The following is a 17,957-nucleotide window of genomic DNA, read 5'->3' on the forward strand; positions in this document are numbered from 1 at the left end:
GTTATATTTGTGTGTTGAAGAATGGTGTCATTTGCTCATTGAGAATTAAGCTGAAATATATTGAACACTCATGCTGAAAAATAAATGGTCACACTCAAATGGGATTACTAGTTTTAATAAGATTTACAGTTGTACTTATTCAAAAAATTACAAAAATGAAAAGTACTTTAGGCCTATATGATATAGCATTCTTTAAAGACCAATAAAATATTGTATTTACAATCTATTTTTATTACAGACAAAAGAATATGCTTATTTTTACAAGGCATTAAAATGCTCACTAATATAAACTTATATGAAATCATCTTGGACCTAAAAAATGTGGCATTCCTCTTTAAACATCAGAATATGAATAATTAATTCAGTTTTAGGATCAATAAGGCTTATATATCCCTATGTAATCCTGAAAAGGGGACTTTGTGAATGTGCGAGTATGTGTTTGTATTTAAATTCTTAAAAGGTTTCACTTTCATAAGGTAAATATGTTAAAAAATGTTTAAAAAAATATTTTAAGTATATAGAATCTCATGCATAGTAATATGCTCATGATTATGAATAAAATATGCCCATGAATATGTACAAAAAATAGGAAAAAAATAAATACAATTTAATAAGATGACATTTGACTTTACTTATGATTTAAAGCAAAATAGTCTAAATATGCCTAAAAAAATAATAATTCTGTAAAATGGAGCATGTAATTGTTAATTATAAGAGACTTCAGGTTAATTGGTATCCAGTGTTTATGTAAACATAACCGTTCCCATTGGCTTTACACAACCCACTGGCTGCTATTGCAACAGCTGAGCCTGCGGCGTCTGCCAATAGCTTGGTTCTCTGTCACCCCCGCTCCGAGAGGGGGAGCATCCATAAAGTAGTCCCCAACTATTTTCCCAGAAGAGGGGTGCAAATCAAGTGCTTTAAACCTTAACTGCTGCCCAGAGAGTTTGCTAGATTTCGAACCTGCATTCTGTCCCCTGAACCTGTGCACTGTCAACTTACAGCTCTGTCCGTAAAACACACTCTGTGGTAGCCTGACCTCCTCTTCTGTCTTGGTTTGACAGGTAAAATTGAAGGTCTGAGGAGCAGGGGACACCTGGTGTTTTCCTAAAGGGCTGTGTTTGGGGCACTCGGACCCCGTGTAGAAAAGGCTTTTTTCTTTATGTAGCTGCCCTGTGGATTTCACTGGCGTTCGAGTGGGAGTCTGTGAGAATGGTTTTCTGTTTAGCTGTTGTAAGGCCTGCTGATAAGAAGGCGGCACACCCCCTTCAATATCAGCAATGTTCCTCTGATAATGTGCTGAACATGGTTTCTCATTCAGCAAGGTGATTGGGTGTGGGTTATCTGCATTTTGATCAAGCCAATCAGATTGTCCCCTTGCTGGAGAGTTCTGAGGAGAAAAGGGATTGTCCATTGAACTCACAGATGAGACTGTTGGTGAAGTTACTGGGGATGATACATTGGATGTTTGTGAAGTTTGTTTTTCTCTCATGAAATTCAGCTGTTGAAAGGTGTGTTCCAAAAACACGTTATCATTGATCTCATCCGGTCTCTCAACCTCTTGATAACTTGCGCTTCCTGAGCTTTCTTTTTGCTCATGAGAAGTCCACACAATGGTAGGCATGGAGTGTCTTTGTAATTTAAGGGATCGGGGTTGACGCACAGCTGGTGTAAAGTTCCTGATTTGTGCTAGTGGGTTGGAAGACACCAGGTTTTTTTCTGGACATTCAAGGTCACAATCACTCAGTGACATAAGCGAGTCCATGCTACGACTGTCTTTAAGAGGACGAGTCTTAGAAATGTCCTCCGTGTCAGTATTAACCTCATTCTTTAGACTCTCATAACCCGAGTCTGACATCTGCTGCAGGGACCCAACTAGAGGCAAAAAGAAGAGAAATGTAAAAAAAGGGAAAATGTGTCTTTATTTAAGTGTCTTATTTATGTTGAACTGATCTGAACTGACCCTTATTCAGGTCTTCAGGTCATTTTAGGTAAAGACAGTGGTTGTTAATATTAAATAAAACTTTTTTTAATGTTAATCGAAAGCTGAAATAAAACACAATTAGATGAAAAACATCAAACTTTAAAAAAAGTTATCTTGGTATGTGTAGATTAAGTTTGTTGAAGTAATAAAATTACTAAATCTAAAACTAATCAAAATAAATATAAAAAAATAAAGGTGTCAAAAGTAATTTACACAACTCAAATCTAAACTAAAATAAAAATATTAAAAACTCCAATTCAAAACATTAACATTATTAAAGAATATGCTAAAACACCACACTGTATATGGCATTGGAGCCAGGACGTAACATTGACGAAGAACATTAAAACAAATGTTATATATATATAATAATTATAATGTTTTATATCATTTAAATATTTTTTGCCAGAGTGATTGCATATTAACTAATATTCAGTTCACTTTTTTTAGGCTGACAAAATATTATACAGTGTTGTTTTGAGTTTTACATTGCTGTGTGTGTGATTGTGAAGTATGATTGTATTTATAGTAACCTGATCCGTGGTTGCTTCTGTTGTCTTCAGTCAAATCCTTTAAGAGGGTTATAATTTCATCCCCAAACAACGCACAGCAGTTGTCAATCAAGACACGCACAAGGTCACACACCTGTGTACAGATTACATTTGCTATGACATTTCCTTTCCTGTGTCATTGTTATGTTCTTTGAAATGTAATAATGATGATTACTTAAGCAGTTAATCCTGTACTCAGCAGATATTATTTAAAAAACTGCCAATAATAAAGCATGTCCGCACTCACCTTTTTGGCATCTTTTTCCTGAGATTGTAGATTGCTGTTCCACAGACAGCTATGCGCTATACACACAGCCAGATTAAAAGAGTTCATCTGGTTGTGCTCAGCATTGAGCTGTATATGGTGCAGCATTGCCAAGATGTTTCTCAGCAGCAGTACGTTCTCTTTAGGCAAACTCTGAACGAGCCTGTAAATGGGGGCAAAATCAAGACATCTAAAAAAAAAACAGCACTAATCAGCTCATAAAACATTCTTCATGATGAGCTAATATAGCCCATATACCTGCAGTAAATTGGCTATTAACCTTAATCTGCTTAAGGTGTGCAGTAATATCATAGCCCTGATCCATCTTTATCAAGGTTTTATCCTGAGTACACAAGAATTACAAAACTAATCCCAGTGTTACTAGAACATTACCTCTGAACTTCTTGTACCATGTTCCTTTCTGTCATGTGACCATTTCTTTCTTCATCTTGCTCCACTGCTTGAAGCCATTGTTCATAGAGCTCCTCACACAACAGGCTGCCAGGTATACTGCGTAAAAAATCCTGTCAATCCGATACACAGATGTGAGAACACAGATTTGATATCATACAATCAATGTTCATTCTTGAGTTACACTACTGTTCAAAGGTTTGGGGTCTTTTGTTAAAGAAATGTAATTCAGCAAGGATCCATTAAATTCAGCAAATGTGGCAGTAAAGTATTTAAAAATATATATAATTTTTAATACAAAATATTTATATTTTAAATGAATGCTTTTCATCAAAGAATGCTTAAAAAATGCACTTGCTGAGCACCAAATCAGCATAATGATATCTGAAGGATCATGTGACAGAAGAGAAGCCAGGAGTAATGACATTTACAGTCAAACCAAAAAAATTTCAGACACCAGATATATTTTTTTTGCTAGTGGGTGCAGGACACAATATTTCATTTAAGTGAGGATAGACAAATAAAGTAAACTGTGACATATTATTCCCAACAATTATTTATACAGTGGACTACCAGTACAATTGATAACAAATTGAGAACAAAATTATTCAGACACTTTGACCTGACCATGTTATGCTAAAGTGTTTTTCTTTAATTGCTAATGTAACCGTTTACACCACAGACTGCTTGGTAGTTTGTTGACCTAAATTGATAGTATCTATTTGTGTACTTAAATTTAACGGCTGATTGGTTGATTGATATCCATTATATACCTTTTTATCATATCAAGATGGATTTGTACTGAAAGTTTACCTCTGAGTTCTTGTCATATTTTATTACCATTTTTGAAAATATAGCGAATAAACTGTGATAATGTGAGAAAATGTTGAAGGTGTCTAAACTCCTGATTACTGCAACCTACTATTGGGTACGATTAAGGGATGTAGAATATGGTCATGCAGAATAATGAATTAATATATGCTTTATAAGTACTAATAAACCGCCAATATCTTATAATATATATAATATGCATTCTAATAAGCAACTAGTTAATAGTGAGTATTGGACCCTAAACTAAAGTATTACCAAAATTGTTCAGAATCCAAACATTTGAACAATGTTAATACATTCAAATTTCCCCTTATTTACCTTAAACACTGCTGCAGTAACAAGTATAGATTCTCCTCTCAGTGGTTCTCCATAGTTACCAGAATCCAGTTTTTTCCTCAATTCTCGGCAAGCCTTCACTCCGGCAGAGCGCCGAAATATACCACACGTTACAGCCCCCACGCTGCACAAACACTTCAGCATATCCTTCAAAAAGAGCAGGTGCTTTTATTATTATTCATAATATAATTTTAATACTGTTATTTTAAATTATTGTAATTATATGATATTTTAACACGTTTATTATAGATTTTTCATAATAACTTTTCTTATTATAGATTTTTTCAAAATTATTTAATAACGATGATATACAGCTTTTCAATTATATAATTTAATATCTTCTTCTTCTTTCGGCTTTTCCCTTCAGGGGTCGCCACAGCGAATCATCTGCCTCCATCTAGTCCTATCCTCTGTATCCTCTTCTCTCAGACCAACTACCTTCATGTCCTCCTTCACTACATCAATAAACCTCCTCTTTGGTCTTCCTCTTGACCTCCAGCTTGGCAGCTCTAACCTCAGCATCCTTTTACCAATATATTCACTCTCCCTCCCCTGAACATGTCCAAACCATCTCAACCTGGCCTCTCTAACTTTGTCTCCAAAACATCTCACATGTGCTGTCCCTCTGATGTACTCTGATGTATTTGATGTATATAATTTAATATAACAAGCTTAATGTTTAGTATTATACTGCTTCAGTCAATTATTCTCAAAGTTATGAAATTTGAGAATCAGTACATGATGGCCCATACTGCACCAGTCAGATTTATCCTTCACCATTTGAACTGCCTTTAATATGAGGGTTTTCAGTACAGCACCTACCACAATGGGTGATGGCAGGGTATTGTCAATTATCACATCACTGAGCGGTCGGCCAAATAGGTGACCAGGACCTGGTGTAATCATGTGGTCAGGGGATTCGGATTGGATAGCCTGGTCAACGCTGGAGCCTCGTTTAAAAGCCCAGCTAATAAGAGACATCCTCCGCCTGCTGCTTTTCTGCTCTGCTAGGAGAAATATATGCAAGAGAAACACATGCAAGAGAGGCCAGCAAGGCTTGGTGAAATTTGAGTGTCAGACTCAGAAGACATGGGATGGAAAACAAGCTTTTGATTTGAAGCTAAATCTATTCCATAAGGTATGTATTTGTAGAACATATGGCTTAATGTTAATGGTCATGTCTTTGCCAGATGTAGTTTTAGGCTGATGTAGACTGACATTATTTCAGAGGGAAATCCTCACAGAAATAGTGTTTTCAGTAAGTAAACTATATCTGGGTATTTAATGCTTGCAAAAATAGCATATGCAGCTTACTATAAAAACAAAACAAGTAGTGTGGTAGTCCTCTCTCACCTGTAAGGGTGTTGCTCATTTGACTGGGCCTCAGGAAGAACTGGCAGTGAGCATCAATAGGCAAAAGCGCCATCTGGCTGTAGGATGAGGTCACTAAATCTTGCTGCAGCAGGCGAATGTGGCTCATCTTTATGCTGTAAGGAAACTCGTGACCTGGTGGAACAAAAGCCCCTTACAAACAGGTTCTGTGCAGGGAAAGTATTACATAGTAATGCCTCAGTAGGCCTACTTTTATCTAGTTAGATTTTTTTGATAATATGAGAATTACTGATAAACTCTTACCAATTAAAGGGTATGGAGTATCTTGTTTTGAACATACCCACAACTTATAATCTTTTATTCCACCCTATAAAGACAAAAGCAATACGATTAATTCCATTCATTCATTCATTCATTCATTCATTCATTCATTCATTCATTCATTCATTCATTCATTCATTCATTCATTCATTCATTTCAATGTAGTGCAGTGTTAACTTACTGAAAGACCGAGCTGTTGCAGTGCTGTGCTAATGACATCAGAGGTACAGTCTGTGTTGCTGATAAAAATAGTCTTTGCCTTGAGAGACAAAATCAAATTCTCCTTCATTTACACATTAAAGATACAATACATCATTTTAAGACAATCAGTTCTTCTTACGTAGGCACAATTCCCAACATCCTTTGCAAATATCTTGAGTGGTATCGTCTTTGGATCGTCATACTTTTTCTCTTCTTTTATACAACTTATTTTAAAAGAGAGGAGAAAAAATAGTTAAAAGTGTTTTTTAATTTTGGTATTATAATGAGTTATTTTATTACAATAAGTAAAATAACTGACCTTTCAATGAGAGACAGCCACCTGTCTTTCTCTTCTGAAGTGCTGTACGAGCACACACATACACAAAAATAATTTTAAATAACAACATCAGTGGGTCCATTTAGATGGCTATACAGTATACTATAATTGTGCGTGTGTGCGTGCGTGCGTGTGTGTGTGCGTGTGTGTGAGAGAGTGAGTGAGAAACATGTTTTTCTATTATGGGGACAGAATGCACACTGAATCATGGGGATTAGTATCACAATGCGATCAAATTGAGTTTCCCATGAGAAAACAAGCTGGTAAATCATAGAGAATGTTTTTTTTGTTTTTTTTTAAATGTAAAAATGCTGAAAGTTTTGTATGATGGTAGGTTTAGGGGTAGGGATAGTGTAAGGGGATATAAAAACCTTTATGCCTATGGCGAGTCCCCACAAAGAAGCGTGTGTCTGTGTTTGTGTGTGTACCTAAAAGTAGCCACACAGTTGTAAGTTGGCCAGCCCATGACGAAGCTCCTCTCTGAAACAGTACTGGCCTCACACACCTCTTCCACACAGCTGGCTGTCCACATCTCATTCACACGCACACACGCCTTCTGCTTCACCTGCATTACTGACCTGAAGAAGAAAAAAAACATCAAATTATTCCAAGACCAAATTATCAGAACTATACCATCCACATTCATTTTATTGATCTGTTAACTAAAGTTTAAAAGTTTGGGGTCAGTACTTTAAAATAATAATAATATAATAATACTTTTATCAAGCAAAGATGAATTAAACGGATCCAAAGTGACAGTAAAGCCATCCTACAATGTATCATTTCTATTTCAAATATTGCTGTTATTTTGAACTTGTGAATTCTAAAAAAAAATGGATCATGGTTTCCCCAAAAATATTAAGCAGTGTTATGATAACATTGATAATAAGTACACACAAAAAATCTAAAGCACCAAATAAGCATATTAGAATGATTTCTGAAGACTGGAGTAATGATGCTGATAATTCAGCTTTGCCATCACATAAATAAATTACATTTTAAAAAACATTCAAATAGAAAACAATATTATTCACATTTTACTGTATTAAAGTCTAATAATTACAGACTTTGTAAGCATACGACTTCTTATCTTATTGACCCCCAAACTTTGGAAAAGTAATGCATTTCAACAACAAAAAAAAAGTCTTCTCAGTTTTTCCCCCTCCATACTTGGCCTTGGTGATGATGAGAAGATCTGTGAAGAGGATGAGGAATCTCTCCTGGGTCTGAAGGCCTGTCTGCAGTAGTACATTGCCTTGGGAAATGAGCTTCCTCATTGGGCTGAGCATAGACTGGATCAGGGCGCAAGTGTCATGGCTACCCTGAGATATGCAATCCCTGACACACACAAGAGAGAAAATGAGACAATACTATATCACAAAAGGCACACAAAATACAGACACTTTCCCATGGCCAGGCATCTTCCCGTTAATGTTTGCAAAAGAAAACATGTCCAGTTTATCGATCTATCTATAATTTATCATGGCCTCTAACTTGATCATTGCTAGAAATAAATCAGCTGAACATCAGACAACAGTAGACTTCAGAAGTTACACATACTCTTCTGACAGCCTGTCTGACGGCAGACAGTCCCATTTCTCGCTGTCTCTCTTTCACATGCACTCACACACGTGCAGATGCTGGTTGTGAGACCACACACAGTCTGGTTTTGGTAGCATATCTTCATTGTGCCCTTTCAGTAAAATGCAAATATATTCAGAAGCCTCTTGCATGCACACAAGCGCTGGCTGTGATATTGTGAAGAGGGAATCAAACTCCCCACTGAGACTGAAACAGACTGTAAAATGGCCATGCAGTCTGATATTTATGTTTACTAAAATCACAAATATTATTTCATACATGCATTTTTAGTTTTCAAATATTGTGATGTGGTTTTGTAGAAATAAGTTCAGGAGATGAAGTTGATACTATACCTGGAGACAGGTTTAGCCTTTGTAAGGGCTTTGCTGAGAATAATAGAGGGAGCCGACTGTCTGCGCTGAGAGGACTTCTAAAGAAAGAATAAGAGAGAGCAATGTAATACGATAAAAGAAAAAGAGGAATAACCAGCATCACATAACACAGGCAATCAAAGCCATGCTTATCAGTTTAACAGCCCAATTGTTAAAAAGTGTTGATTCTTCAATCAGATGGAACTGGATAAATATTTTGAATGTTCTAATCCATTCTGACTTCTGGCCTGTAATTCTGCCTGAATCATATACTGTTCGTTTGTTGGCCAGAGAAGAACTGCCAACAAACACATATATAATCTAAAATTATTAATATTATTTTTACTACGGTTGCCTGGGAATATGGATGAAAATTAGCTGGCTAAATCTGGCACATTTGACTTCTTTTTATGAATTATTATGTGTATTCTTCCTAAATAAATAAACAATCATTTAAAATAATTAGCTGTTTTATTAAATTAATGCCCAATTTAATTCTTCAAAATATTATTTTGAAGGTGGTGACAATATGGTCTTGTAAGGTTTTTTTTAAAAAAGTGCTGGCTGCATCTTTTATTTATCAAAATCACAGCAGTGTATGTGTTTTGTTAATCTTCATAATCACAGAAATGTGGAGAATCAGCTGTGCACCACTGTGTATGGATCTGGCAATGTGTAATAAAACAAATCAATTTCATTATACTGAATGGATGGAAAAGTATGCCATATTAACTGTTGCATTAAATGGTGTAGTTTCCCTTTATTTAAAACTATTGCAATATTGGTGTATGATCATGTGTTGCAAACCAGCCATTAAACGCCTACTTAGAGTTTATTGCTTTACTTACATTAGAGTGCTGGTATTCCCCACAACTTTTGATTCGGCTTCTCTTCTGCCATCCTGGTTCATGCAGTGGTCCCATAGTAAAAACAAATCCCAGTAAAAGATTGTGGAGGTGATTTAGAGGACTGATCAGATCAATGCTTCCATATTATCATCTGCCTCTGGGTAATCCTCACTTAATGTTCTCCTTTCAGTGAGGAAAAAATACAAAATTCGGGGGTGTGTTCAGCTATCCCGTTCTCATCACAAACTCCACACTTTGATTTATCAGAGCAATGTATTTGTCTTTCCACCCTGAAAGATGGAAGATTATGTCTGTGTCTCAGAACAGTGGGGGAGGATTAAAGAGGTGGGATCTTGCAACATAATGAGATAGGTCTGTCTATACAACATATTGCTTTATTTTGACAGAGAATATCATATTTATATGTTGTTGAACACAGTTATAGCTGTTTGTCTTTGGGAAATAGGATATTTTTGACAAATATTAGAAGAATCTATTGAATATTTCTCTATAATAATTCCTAAGCCAGTTTATCCTCATACCCTGCCCCCTCCTTTTTTGGATGAGTAAATGGTCAGACAAACCTAAGCCTCTTTTCTCACCAGATGTATAGCCAGTTTGATTGACGGTTGCTCAATCTGTAATCATCATGTCCTCACTGTTTAGACTGTCAGTTATGTATTCTGATTGTTGTCTGATTTTATCCAGCTACTGCTGCATTTAGTTAGTCAGACTTTTGCACAGAAAAGAAAAAAAAAACTAAAAATGTCATAAATGAGGCCTTCATACTGCTATAACAAAGCCCTCTGAACTATGAAGTCTACTATGCCAACATCAAAACTAAGGGATTTTTTTCTTCTTCCATAATCTAAGAATTTTAACTAAACATGTCTATCACAAAAAATGTAGTAAAGTTACTAATTTTTGACTGTGGGCAGAAACAGCTAAATTAAAGTGTTTTCATTTGTTAGTTTAATAAACAATAGAGTTAATGACCTATTCTCAATGGTGGTGAAAATCATTAATATTTATCATCAAAAAATTCTTCTACAATCAGCAGGTATAGACACATGTAAGATATTTCAAGCACTATTAACCTAAAGTAAATATGTAATCAGACAGAAAGAACAAAGAAAAGAGGGAGTTGTCAGGGATTGTTTACAAAGATGAAGAACAGATGAAGAAAAAATGTGGAGAGAATTTCACGTGTAAGGGTAGGTCCAGGATATGTGTTCCCACTTGTACGTGACAGTTTGTATTTTAGAATTGCATACTAGCACTATAGCATTTTCTATGCAATATAAGTGTTTTATGTGACTTAAGTTGAAATGCAGCCTAAGTACGCAGAGAATGTAACACAATATTATTTAAAAAAAAGAGAGCATGCATCCATTGACAGCTAATATAATGTAGGGCTATATAAAATGCACAGGGTAAATATAAGTCTATGAATGATAAATATAAGTCTATTTTGATGATGATGGTGGGTAAGTTGGGCATCAAGACCAGTGTAAATATACTGAGGAGAGTTATTAAGCCATTTTCAAACCTTAGGCTACTGCCAAAATCACTTTTCACTTATCACTTTTATGTCTTGTTCACTATCTTTTTGGGGACTCTCGTAGGCTAAGGGTTTTCATACCATGCAAACTATACATTCTATCCCCCTACACTGCCCCTGCCCCTAATTCTACCCATCACAAACATTCTGCATTTTTACATTCTCAAACAAACTCATCCTGTATGATTTATAAACCTTTTGAAAGGTGGGGACCCATTGTAGGTGATCTCAGGATTTGCTATCCTTATGGAGACATTTGGTCCCCACAAATTGCCACAATGTAATATAAACAAGGACACACACACACACACACACACACACACACACACACACACACACACACACACACACACACACACACACACACACACACACACACACACACACACACACACACACACACACACACACACACACAGCTAGCCTATGTGAGCTATAACGATATCGACACTACAAACTTTCGGAACGATTTTATTCACCTAAAAACATTGATAGCCAATCAGAAGAATCCATCCTGTCACGAGCTCAAAACTGCAGACAAAGCACGCATGTATATTAATAGAAACTGTGGGAAACAATATAAACAAACACAATATTAATAATTATTTATTTTTTATTTTACAGTAAATGAAAACTACATTTTTAATCGAACAGGTGACATCATATATCGCACTCAATTAAAAAGGGAACTTCTGATTGGATTGTAGAACATCGACGCAAGCTGTTCGAAAGTAACGAAGGCTCCGATTGGACATAAACCAAGCGATGACAAATTCTGATTGGACGATTGGCGAGTGAACTCGTCAGTTAATGAAACAGGGCATTGACTCAAAGTAGCTCTGTGGAAGATGTCGGAGACGGCGATTGCCTGTAATATCTGTGGCGCATCCTACGCATTACCTGGTAATAAACAACAAAACTTAAATGTTATGATATCTCGAAAGGCTATTTACATTACTACACTTTTTTCTAATCCTATAAGCGTAAGTTTGAAAACATGTGACTGAATGAAGATTCCAGAAACGCGCTATAATAAACACTTATGTATTTGTCATGGTTTAGATAACCTAATGTAAATATTGAGTTTATTAATCTGGTGGATTGTTGTTTGTTTTTCCCCTTTCAGAAGATGAAGCTGTGGGGAATCTCCCGCACGTGCTGTTGTGCAGTCATATCTTTTGCAACACATGTCTGCGCGCGCTCGAGTCCCCGCAGAACATCATCACGTGTCCGGAATGTCAGGTGATTTAGATAAATAAGAAAAAAAGTCAAGGGGAAAACTAGATTGTCAGTGAATAACTGATCATTTCGGTTCCTTTTCGAGAGCGGTCACTTCAATTGCGTTGAAAACGCTGCGGCGAGGTTAATCTCTTTGGTATAACTTAATTTCCCGCCTCTCAAGGAACCGAGGTTACGATAGGAACCAGAGACGTTTGTTCCTCTCCCAAAGTTGTATAACGTTGATCAAACGGTTGCACTGCAAAAAATCCTTATCCCTCAGTTTGTCTGAATGACCAGTACAATTTCCTTAATGCTTTTTTTTTTTTTTTTTTAATCAGAGTGTCACATAGTATAATAAAATATATATGGCAAGAGTCTGCTGCATTTTTTGTTCCTGATTTTTAATTTTTTTTATTTGTATTTAACAGTATATATATATATATATATATATATATATAAAACGTTACTATGAATTTGTGGCCTGCTCTTTTGATTAAATTTAAAATATATCCCGTTAATAATTTACTTGAATTCGCTAAGAATCTCGTTTTTCTCCCCAAATAGTTACCTCTTTCCAGTTTTGCTTTCACACAGATGCTTTAAAATGTAATTGCTGCCTCTTTTCACTTCTCATCTCTATTCGTGTTTCATGCAATGTTTCTAATTTTTGTTTTTCAAGATGGCTGGAAATCACTTTGAAATATTGTCACGAAGTTCCAATTAATTAACATTTTTTAAATAAGTCAAGTGAATGGGCTGGATGATAAAACCTGTGATGATCATAGGCGTAATTTACAGGTGGGACATGTCCCCACTCCCCACCACTTTTTTTAAAAACATCTTGCTTCACGGATAAACTAATACAAACAAAACATCTCTAGTTAACTAGAAGAGTATCATTTTGTTCGTTTGTTAAATAAGGGGCGATCTGGTGACTGGCGCTCGTTGCCGCTGTTATCAGATTTCTCTCGGCTCATGCAGTCTTCACACAGACGAGCGCTTTAATCTAACGCCCTTGCAGAGACTTTCTATTTTTTCCGGTCAGATCACGAAACAAAATGCACAAAAACTGTCCCTGCTCTTGATGTACTGATGATATTCGGTTTTGATGAGAGAAAAAAATAGGCTATGAGGGCAGATTAGAAACGAGAACTTCTAACAAGTTTAACAGACTAGACCCGGGGTTATAAGCAAAGTGTGCAAATCTATATGCCTTTCACATGAAAATTCTTGGCACAATGCTATATTGTGTTTAGATGCTAAAATTAAATGAGATCTATATCAATAAATTAATTATTTAGTTGATTTCCGGACATCTTAATAGGCTACTCATTTTTCTGCAATTGTTATTGTACATATTTTACATCTTCTATAACATTGTATCAGCAATGCAACCCCCCCCCCCCCCCCCCCCTTAATACGCCATATAGTGCATATCATATGCACGCCAAAAGCTCATTTTGACGTATGAGCGCCCCTCACACGTCAAAATGAGCTTTGGCGTGCATAGTACGCAGTTTTCCGCGTGCATATGATACGCAATTTATGTCCCACCCACTTTTGAAAACGAAGTTATGCCACTGGTGATGATTACCTATTAAACCATGAATTTGATGTAAAATTTGATGTAGTTCTACATAATTTTCACATATGCATTTCACATAGATACAATTTTAATATTTAATATAATTCTGACTTTTTCCCCTCAAAATTGTGAGTTCATATTTCAATTCAGACTTTATGACTCACAAATATATTTACCACAGTTCTGAGGAAGAAAGGTGGAATATCGTGTTTAAATCTCGAAATTCAGATTTTCCTTTTCAGAGTTCAGATGTAAACTTAAAAGTAAAGTTTTTATTCTTTTATTAACAGGCGTATGCTTTTTTTGTATTGTTAAAGAATTAATCAATAATTTACAAACAAACATATAATTCTCAGTCCAGGCAATGTGATTTATACATTTCGATACCCTGTTAGAAGTTAAAATTAGAAGTTCCCAAATAATTATTCAAGTAAACAGTAATTAAATAATATTTAACTAGAAAGAAGTAACGATAAAAAATAAATTAAAAAAGAAAATAGTATTCGAGTGAGGGAGAAATTGATTTTTATTGTAAATGTTAAAAATAGTAATATGATACAGGAGTAAGCCTAAATATGTCCAATTTATGACAGTTTATGACACAGTAGGTAGCAAATACAAGCGCCCTGAATTTGAAATTGGTTGTGTTATTTATGGGAGTGTTTTTTTGTTTGTTTTCATATAGATGGAAACCCTTATTGGTGAGGAAGGAGTTGATGGTTTAGAGGTGGACAGCAGGATCATTGGCCTCATCTATACAGCACGGATGAACGCAAAGAAAGAGTATTTAGCAAACTGAGTTTTAGTGCTGGTTTATCATTTCAATATCTGTATATTTTTTCAAATGTATATTTTTCGTAAACGTTTTATTTGAAACATTGGTTAAATAAGTTGCAATTGCAAAATACATATTATTGTCAGCAGGCACACTGGAGACCGGCGGAAACTTCAAAGGTTTAAGAGCCCACCCTCATATGCAGCCGCCCCCACACAGGAGAATGCTGAAGTGGTACAAACACTTTCCACTTGTATGAATTTGAATTGACCTATCGGTAAGCCCCTCCCCTCAAATGCAGATGAGCCAATGGCAGTTGAGTATCAGTTGTGCTGGGACTGGAACTCACACATCTTTAGGTTTCATTGCCATAAAGAAACATAGGAAAATCCGAAGCTCTCATCGGTTTGATGGTGCCTGATCTTCAGGCGATTTGATTTCACCTGGCAACTCAGGGTGCGTTCACACTTGTAGTTCGGTTCGTTTGGTTCGTTTGGTCCGGACCAAAAAACAAAAACAAACATAATAGTCCTGGTTCGCTTAGCGTTCACACGGGCATTTTTAACAGCGAACCTAAAGTTACCGAACCAAAGGCACAGGGAGACGCTCACAACCTGATTGGTCGGCTTATATGACGTAGGAGCTCGCTTACCGAACATTCAAAACAATGCTGTGTGCGGATTACACGCGCGGGCATTTTATGCGTGTACATATGGCATTATTTTTTACCAGAGAACTCATGAAGAGCTCATGAAATGTTCAAAACATTCAAAACAACGCTGTGTGCTGGATTAAACGCGATCATTTTATGCGTGTAACACATTTGGCATTATTTCTTACCAGAGAACTCATGAAGAGCTCATGAAATGTTCAAAACAACGCTGTGTGCTGGATTAAACGTGATCATTTTATGCGTGTACATGTGGCATTATTTTTACCCGCTGAGAACTCATGAAGAGCTCATAAAATGTTCAAAACATTCAAAACAGCAGCAGGATTTCCTCCGTTGTGCAGAACAGAGACGGCCGCTGTCGTCTGCACCTGCTGATAATGGGCAACACAGGAACTTTGATGAGAAGAGCCAGGTATGCTTTTTGTGTGTTTTTTCTAGCATTTTCGAAACATGCTCGTCTGACCAAATATTGATGAGGCTCTTCCTCGTTGCTCCACGTTTGCCCTCTAATGTTAAAGTTACTCATTTTGGATACACCGATCTTTCCGCGTCGTCAAATCAGCTGCATTATGCGTAGCATCTTGGGACATTACGTCCGGTTTTTGTTCCGTTTACATGTCTTTGGTCCGTGTTGCGTTCATATATCAATCGAACCGCACCAGAGTTCGTTTGGAAGCGGACCGAGACCCATCTTTTTAGCGGTCTCGGTCCGCTTGTTTGGTGCGCACCAGGGTTCGGATGGCAGCGTTCACATATGTTCAAATGAACCGCACTAACCGAGCAATCGCACCAGGGTTCGTTTTAATCGAACCAAACATGACAAGTGTGAACGCACCCTCAGTCTTCAAACGTGTACATTAATTTATACTGCTTTTGTTACACTTTTGTGGAAACCAGATCACAGACTGGCTTATCCACCTGGCTATTGGCAGGTTTAACATGATGTTCAAATAGAGAACCGATGGGTGTTGCCTATTGATCATGCCTTTTGTGGTCTTGATTGGTTGAAGGACTATTTAATTGCATATAGAGTAATTTGAACAGTGCTCGTATATCACTCCTCTTGTGCAGTAGAAAATACATAGCAGACTCCTCAGACCAATGTTCAATCTTAAATTGAGCTTGGTCTGGTGATAGCCAGACAAGTTTGATGTTTATGCTACAAAAATGGTAAAACGACTATAACACTGATTCCAGGTCTACATTTCAGTGCATCTCTCCATATCAAGATGGTTAAATGTAATCTTACCCTGCGGTACATGAACAGTGTTGATCCTGGATGCTGATCATCTGGGGTCATGACAAGCGTAACGCTTCTCCTGTTTGCATTGATAAACCATCACTTTCAGATTAATCTTCCATCATATTTATTTTAATATATTTTGTATATCCCTCCATTGCATTGTAACAACAACGACTCATGAGTTTAATGTCTCGTAGGCTTGGGCGGTATCTAAATTTTGATACCGTCAAACCTCCTCCCTATTTTACCTCGGTATACGGTATTACCGTGAATAATTAAAACATTATGATGTAAGGCTCAGACAGTGTCAACAAACTGTTGGCTTGGCTTATATATATATATATATATATATATATATATATAGGCCTATATTTTTATTTTATTTTTTACATTTGAGCCCCTGTCCCTGAGAAACTCTCTGCACGTTTTATGCTTACCGTTATGAGACAATTGTCAGACAATTGACATTTTTTTTGTGAGTCCCATGTCCACTTGATTTTTGTGGAGTTCATGCTTATTGCTTACATTGCCAGCTGTGTGACAAAAGGCTTCGGCAATATTACAGCATAGTCCGAGGGTGCGCTCGGTTTTTCAACCACGCAGCAGTGAGTGGATGGTGGTTTCGGATATGCGCCCTTAGGTTCAAGGTATTTCCATCTCTCGCGGTCATCTTTTTGTTGCACAATTTGCAAATTGCCTCGTCTGTATTTACCGTCAAAACCCAAAATACTTCCAAACTGCAGAAGTTGTGTTCTTTTTCGAGACCAAATAACTCAGTGCCCGACTCGCCGTCTTTTCCTCCCTCTCTCTCTCTCTCTCTCTCTCTCTCTCTCTCTCTCTCTCTCTCTCTCTCTCTCTCTCTCTCTCTCTCTCTCTCTCTCTCTCTCTCTCTCTCTCTCTCTCTCTCTCTCTCTCTCTCTCTCTCTCTCTCTCTCTCTCTCTCTCTCTCTCTCTCTCTCTCTCTCTCTCTCTCTCTCATCCATGCTGTCACAACAACGCATACACATATTTAGGCATTTAATAAATAAATAGTATTTAATATGTAAATAGTTTAATTAGTTCAACTTATTAAATATTTAATAATTAATTGTTGATCAGCAATATGTAAGTTGATCTGTTTTTTTTTTGACGGTATTGAAACTGATACCGTTGCTATTTTTAGATCCCGCGGTATACCATTTTACCGTATTACCGCCCAAGCCTAATGTCTCGGGGAATAATTAACTCAAAAGGGATTTAATATTCAATATTCATGAATTTATGAATATAATTTGCCAGTTGTTCATTACGTATTAAATTTTCCGATAGGGAAAATTGTTTAATTAAATACAAGTAACCCTTTATGGAATTGCTTGAAATTATCCTACTAAGTTTGTCCTGCAAATTAGTTATAGACTTTTCAAATCAATTCTCAATAAAGGGATTACTGCTTTACGAGCGCATAAGAAACATTAACTTTACTGATCAGGATAAGTTCAATATTTCAAATGGTCATACAGTTTACTTTACTAACATAGTAGCATAAGCAGT

At 36.5% G+C, this 17,957-nt stretch overlaps 2 protein-coding genes across 3 annotated transcripts in view; one reads left to right on the top strand and one right to left on the bottom strand.

The window, feature by feature from the left end:
- Positions 1 to 50: 50 nt before the first annotated feature.
- arhgap20 (Rho GTPase activating protein 20) lies at positions 51 to 9,637 on the bottom strand. The gene is made up of 15 exons (XM_067443912.1): positions 9,370 to 9,637; positions 8,504 to 8,580; positions 7,740 to 7,907; positions 6,998 to 7,147; positions 6,552 to 6,593; positions 6,372 to 6,456; positions 6,213 to 6,290; positions 6,014 to 6,077; positions 5,732 to 5,884; positions 5,201 to 5,382; positions 4,361 to 4,525; positions 3,194 to 3,324; positions 2,783 to 2,963; positions 2,518 to 2,629; positions 51 to 1,875 (listed from the first exon to the last, which is right to left on the bottom strand). The coding sequence occupies exons 1-15, from the start codon at positions 9,442 to 9,444 to the stop codon at positions 773 to 775; spliced, it is 2,766 nt and encodes a 921-aa protein (XP_067300013.1). The 5' UTR covers positions 9,445 to 9,637; the 3' UTR covers positions 51 to 772.
- Positions 9,638 to 11,714: 2,077 nt separating this feature from the next.
- rnf17 (ring finger protein 17) overlaps positions 11,715 to 17,957 on the top strand; it is a 59,210-nt gene continuing 52,967 nt past the window's right edge. The window contains exons 1-4 of one of the 2 annotated variants that reach the window (XM_067443908.1): positions 11,715 to 11,833; positions 12,057 to 12,172; positions 14,422 to 14,519; positions 14,658 to 14,745. In XM_067443908.1, the coding sequence (XP_067300009.1) occupies positions 11,779 to 11,833; positions 12,057 to 12,172; positions 14,422 to 14,519; positions 14,658 to 14,745 (357 nt within the window). In that variant the 5' untranslated portion in view covers positions 11,715 to 11,778. The remainder of the gene's footprint in view (positions 11,834 to 12,056; positions 12,173 to 14,421; positions 14,520 to 14,657; positions 14,746 to 17,957) is intronic. The other variant, XM_067443909.1, reaches the window with a different exon arrangement.

The sequence above is a fragment of the Pseudorasbora parva genome, chromosome 5 (assembly GCF_024679245.1).
Source record: "Pseudorasbora parva isolate DD20220531a chromosome 5, ASM2467924v1, whole genome shotgun sequence".
Taxonomy (NCBI): domain Eukaryota; kingdom Metazoa; phylum Chordata; class Actinopteri; order Cypriniformes; family Gobionidae; genus Pseudorasbora; species Pseudorasbora parva.

What these genes read in the sequence shown, in the direction of transcription:
- arhgap20 (XM_067443912.1), bottom strand. Translation starts at nt 9,444, where the DNA reads ATGGGACCACTGCATGAACCAGGATGGCAGAAGAGAAGCCGAATCAAA. An exon ending in AACTGTGTGGCTACTTTTAG is followed by an intron (nt 6,594 to 6,997) that starts GTACACACACAA and finishes GTGCTCGTACAG; the next exon opens with CACTTCAGAAGAGAAAGACA. An exon ending in AGGAAAAAGATGCCAAAAAG is followed by an intron (nt 2,630 to 2,782) that starts GTGAGTGCGGAC and finishes ATCTGTACACAG; the next exon opens with GTGTGTGACCTTGTGCGTGT.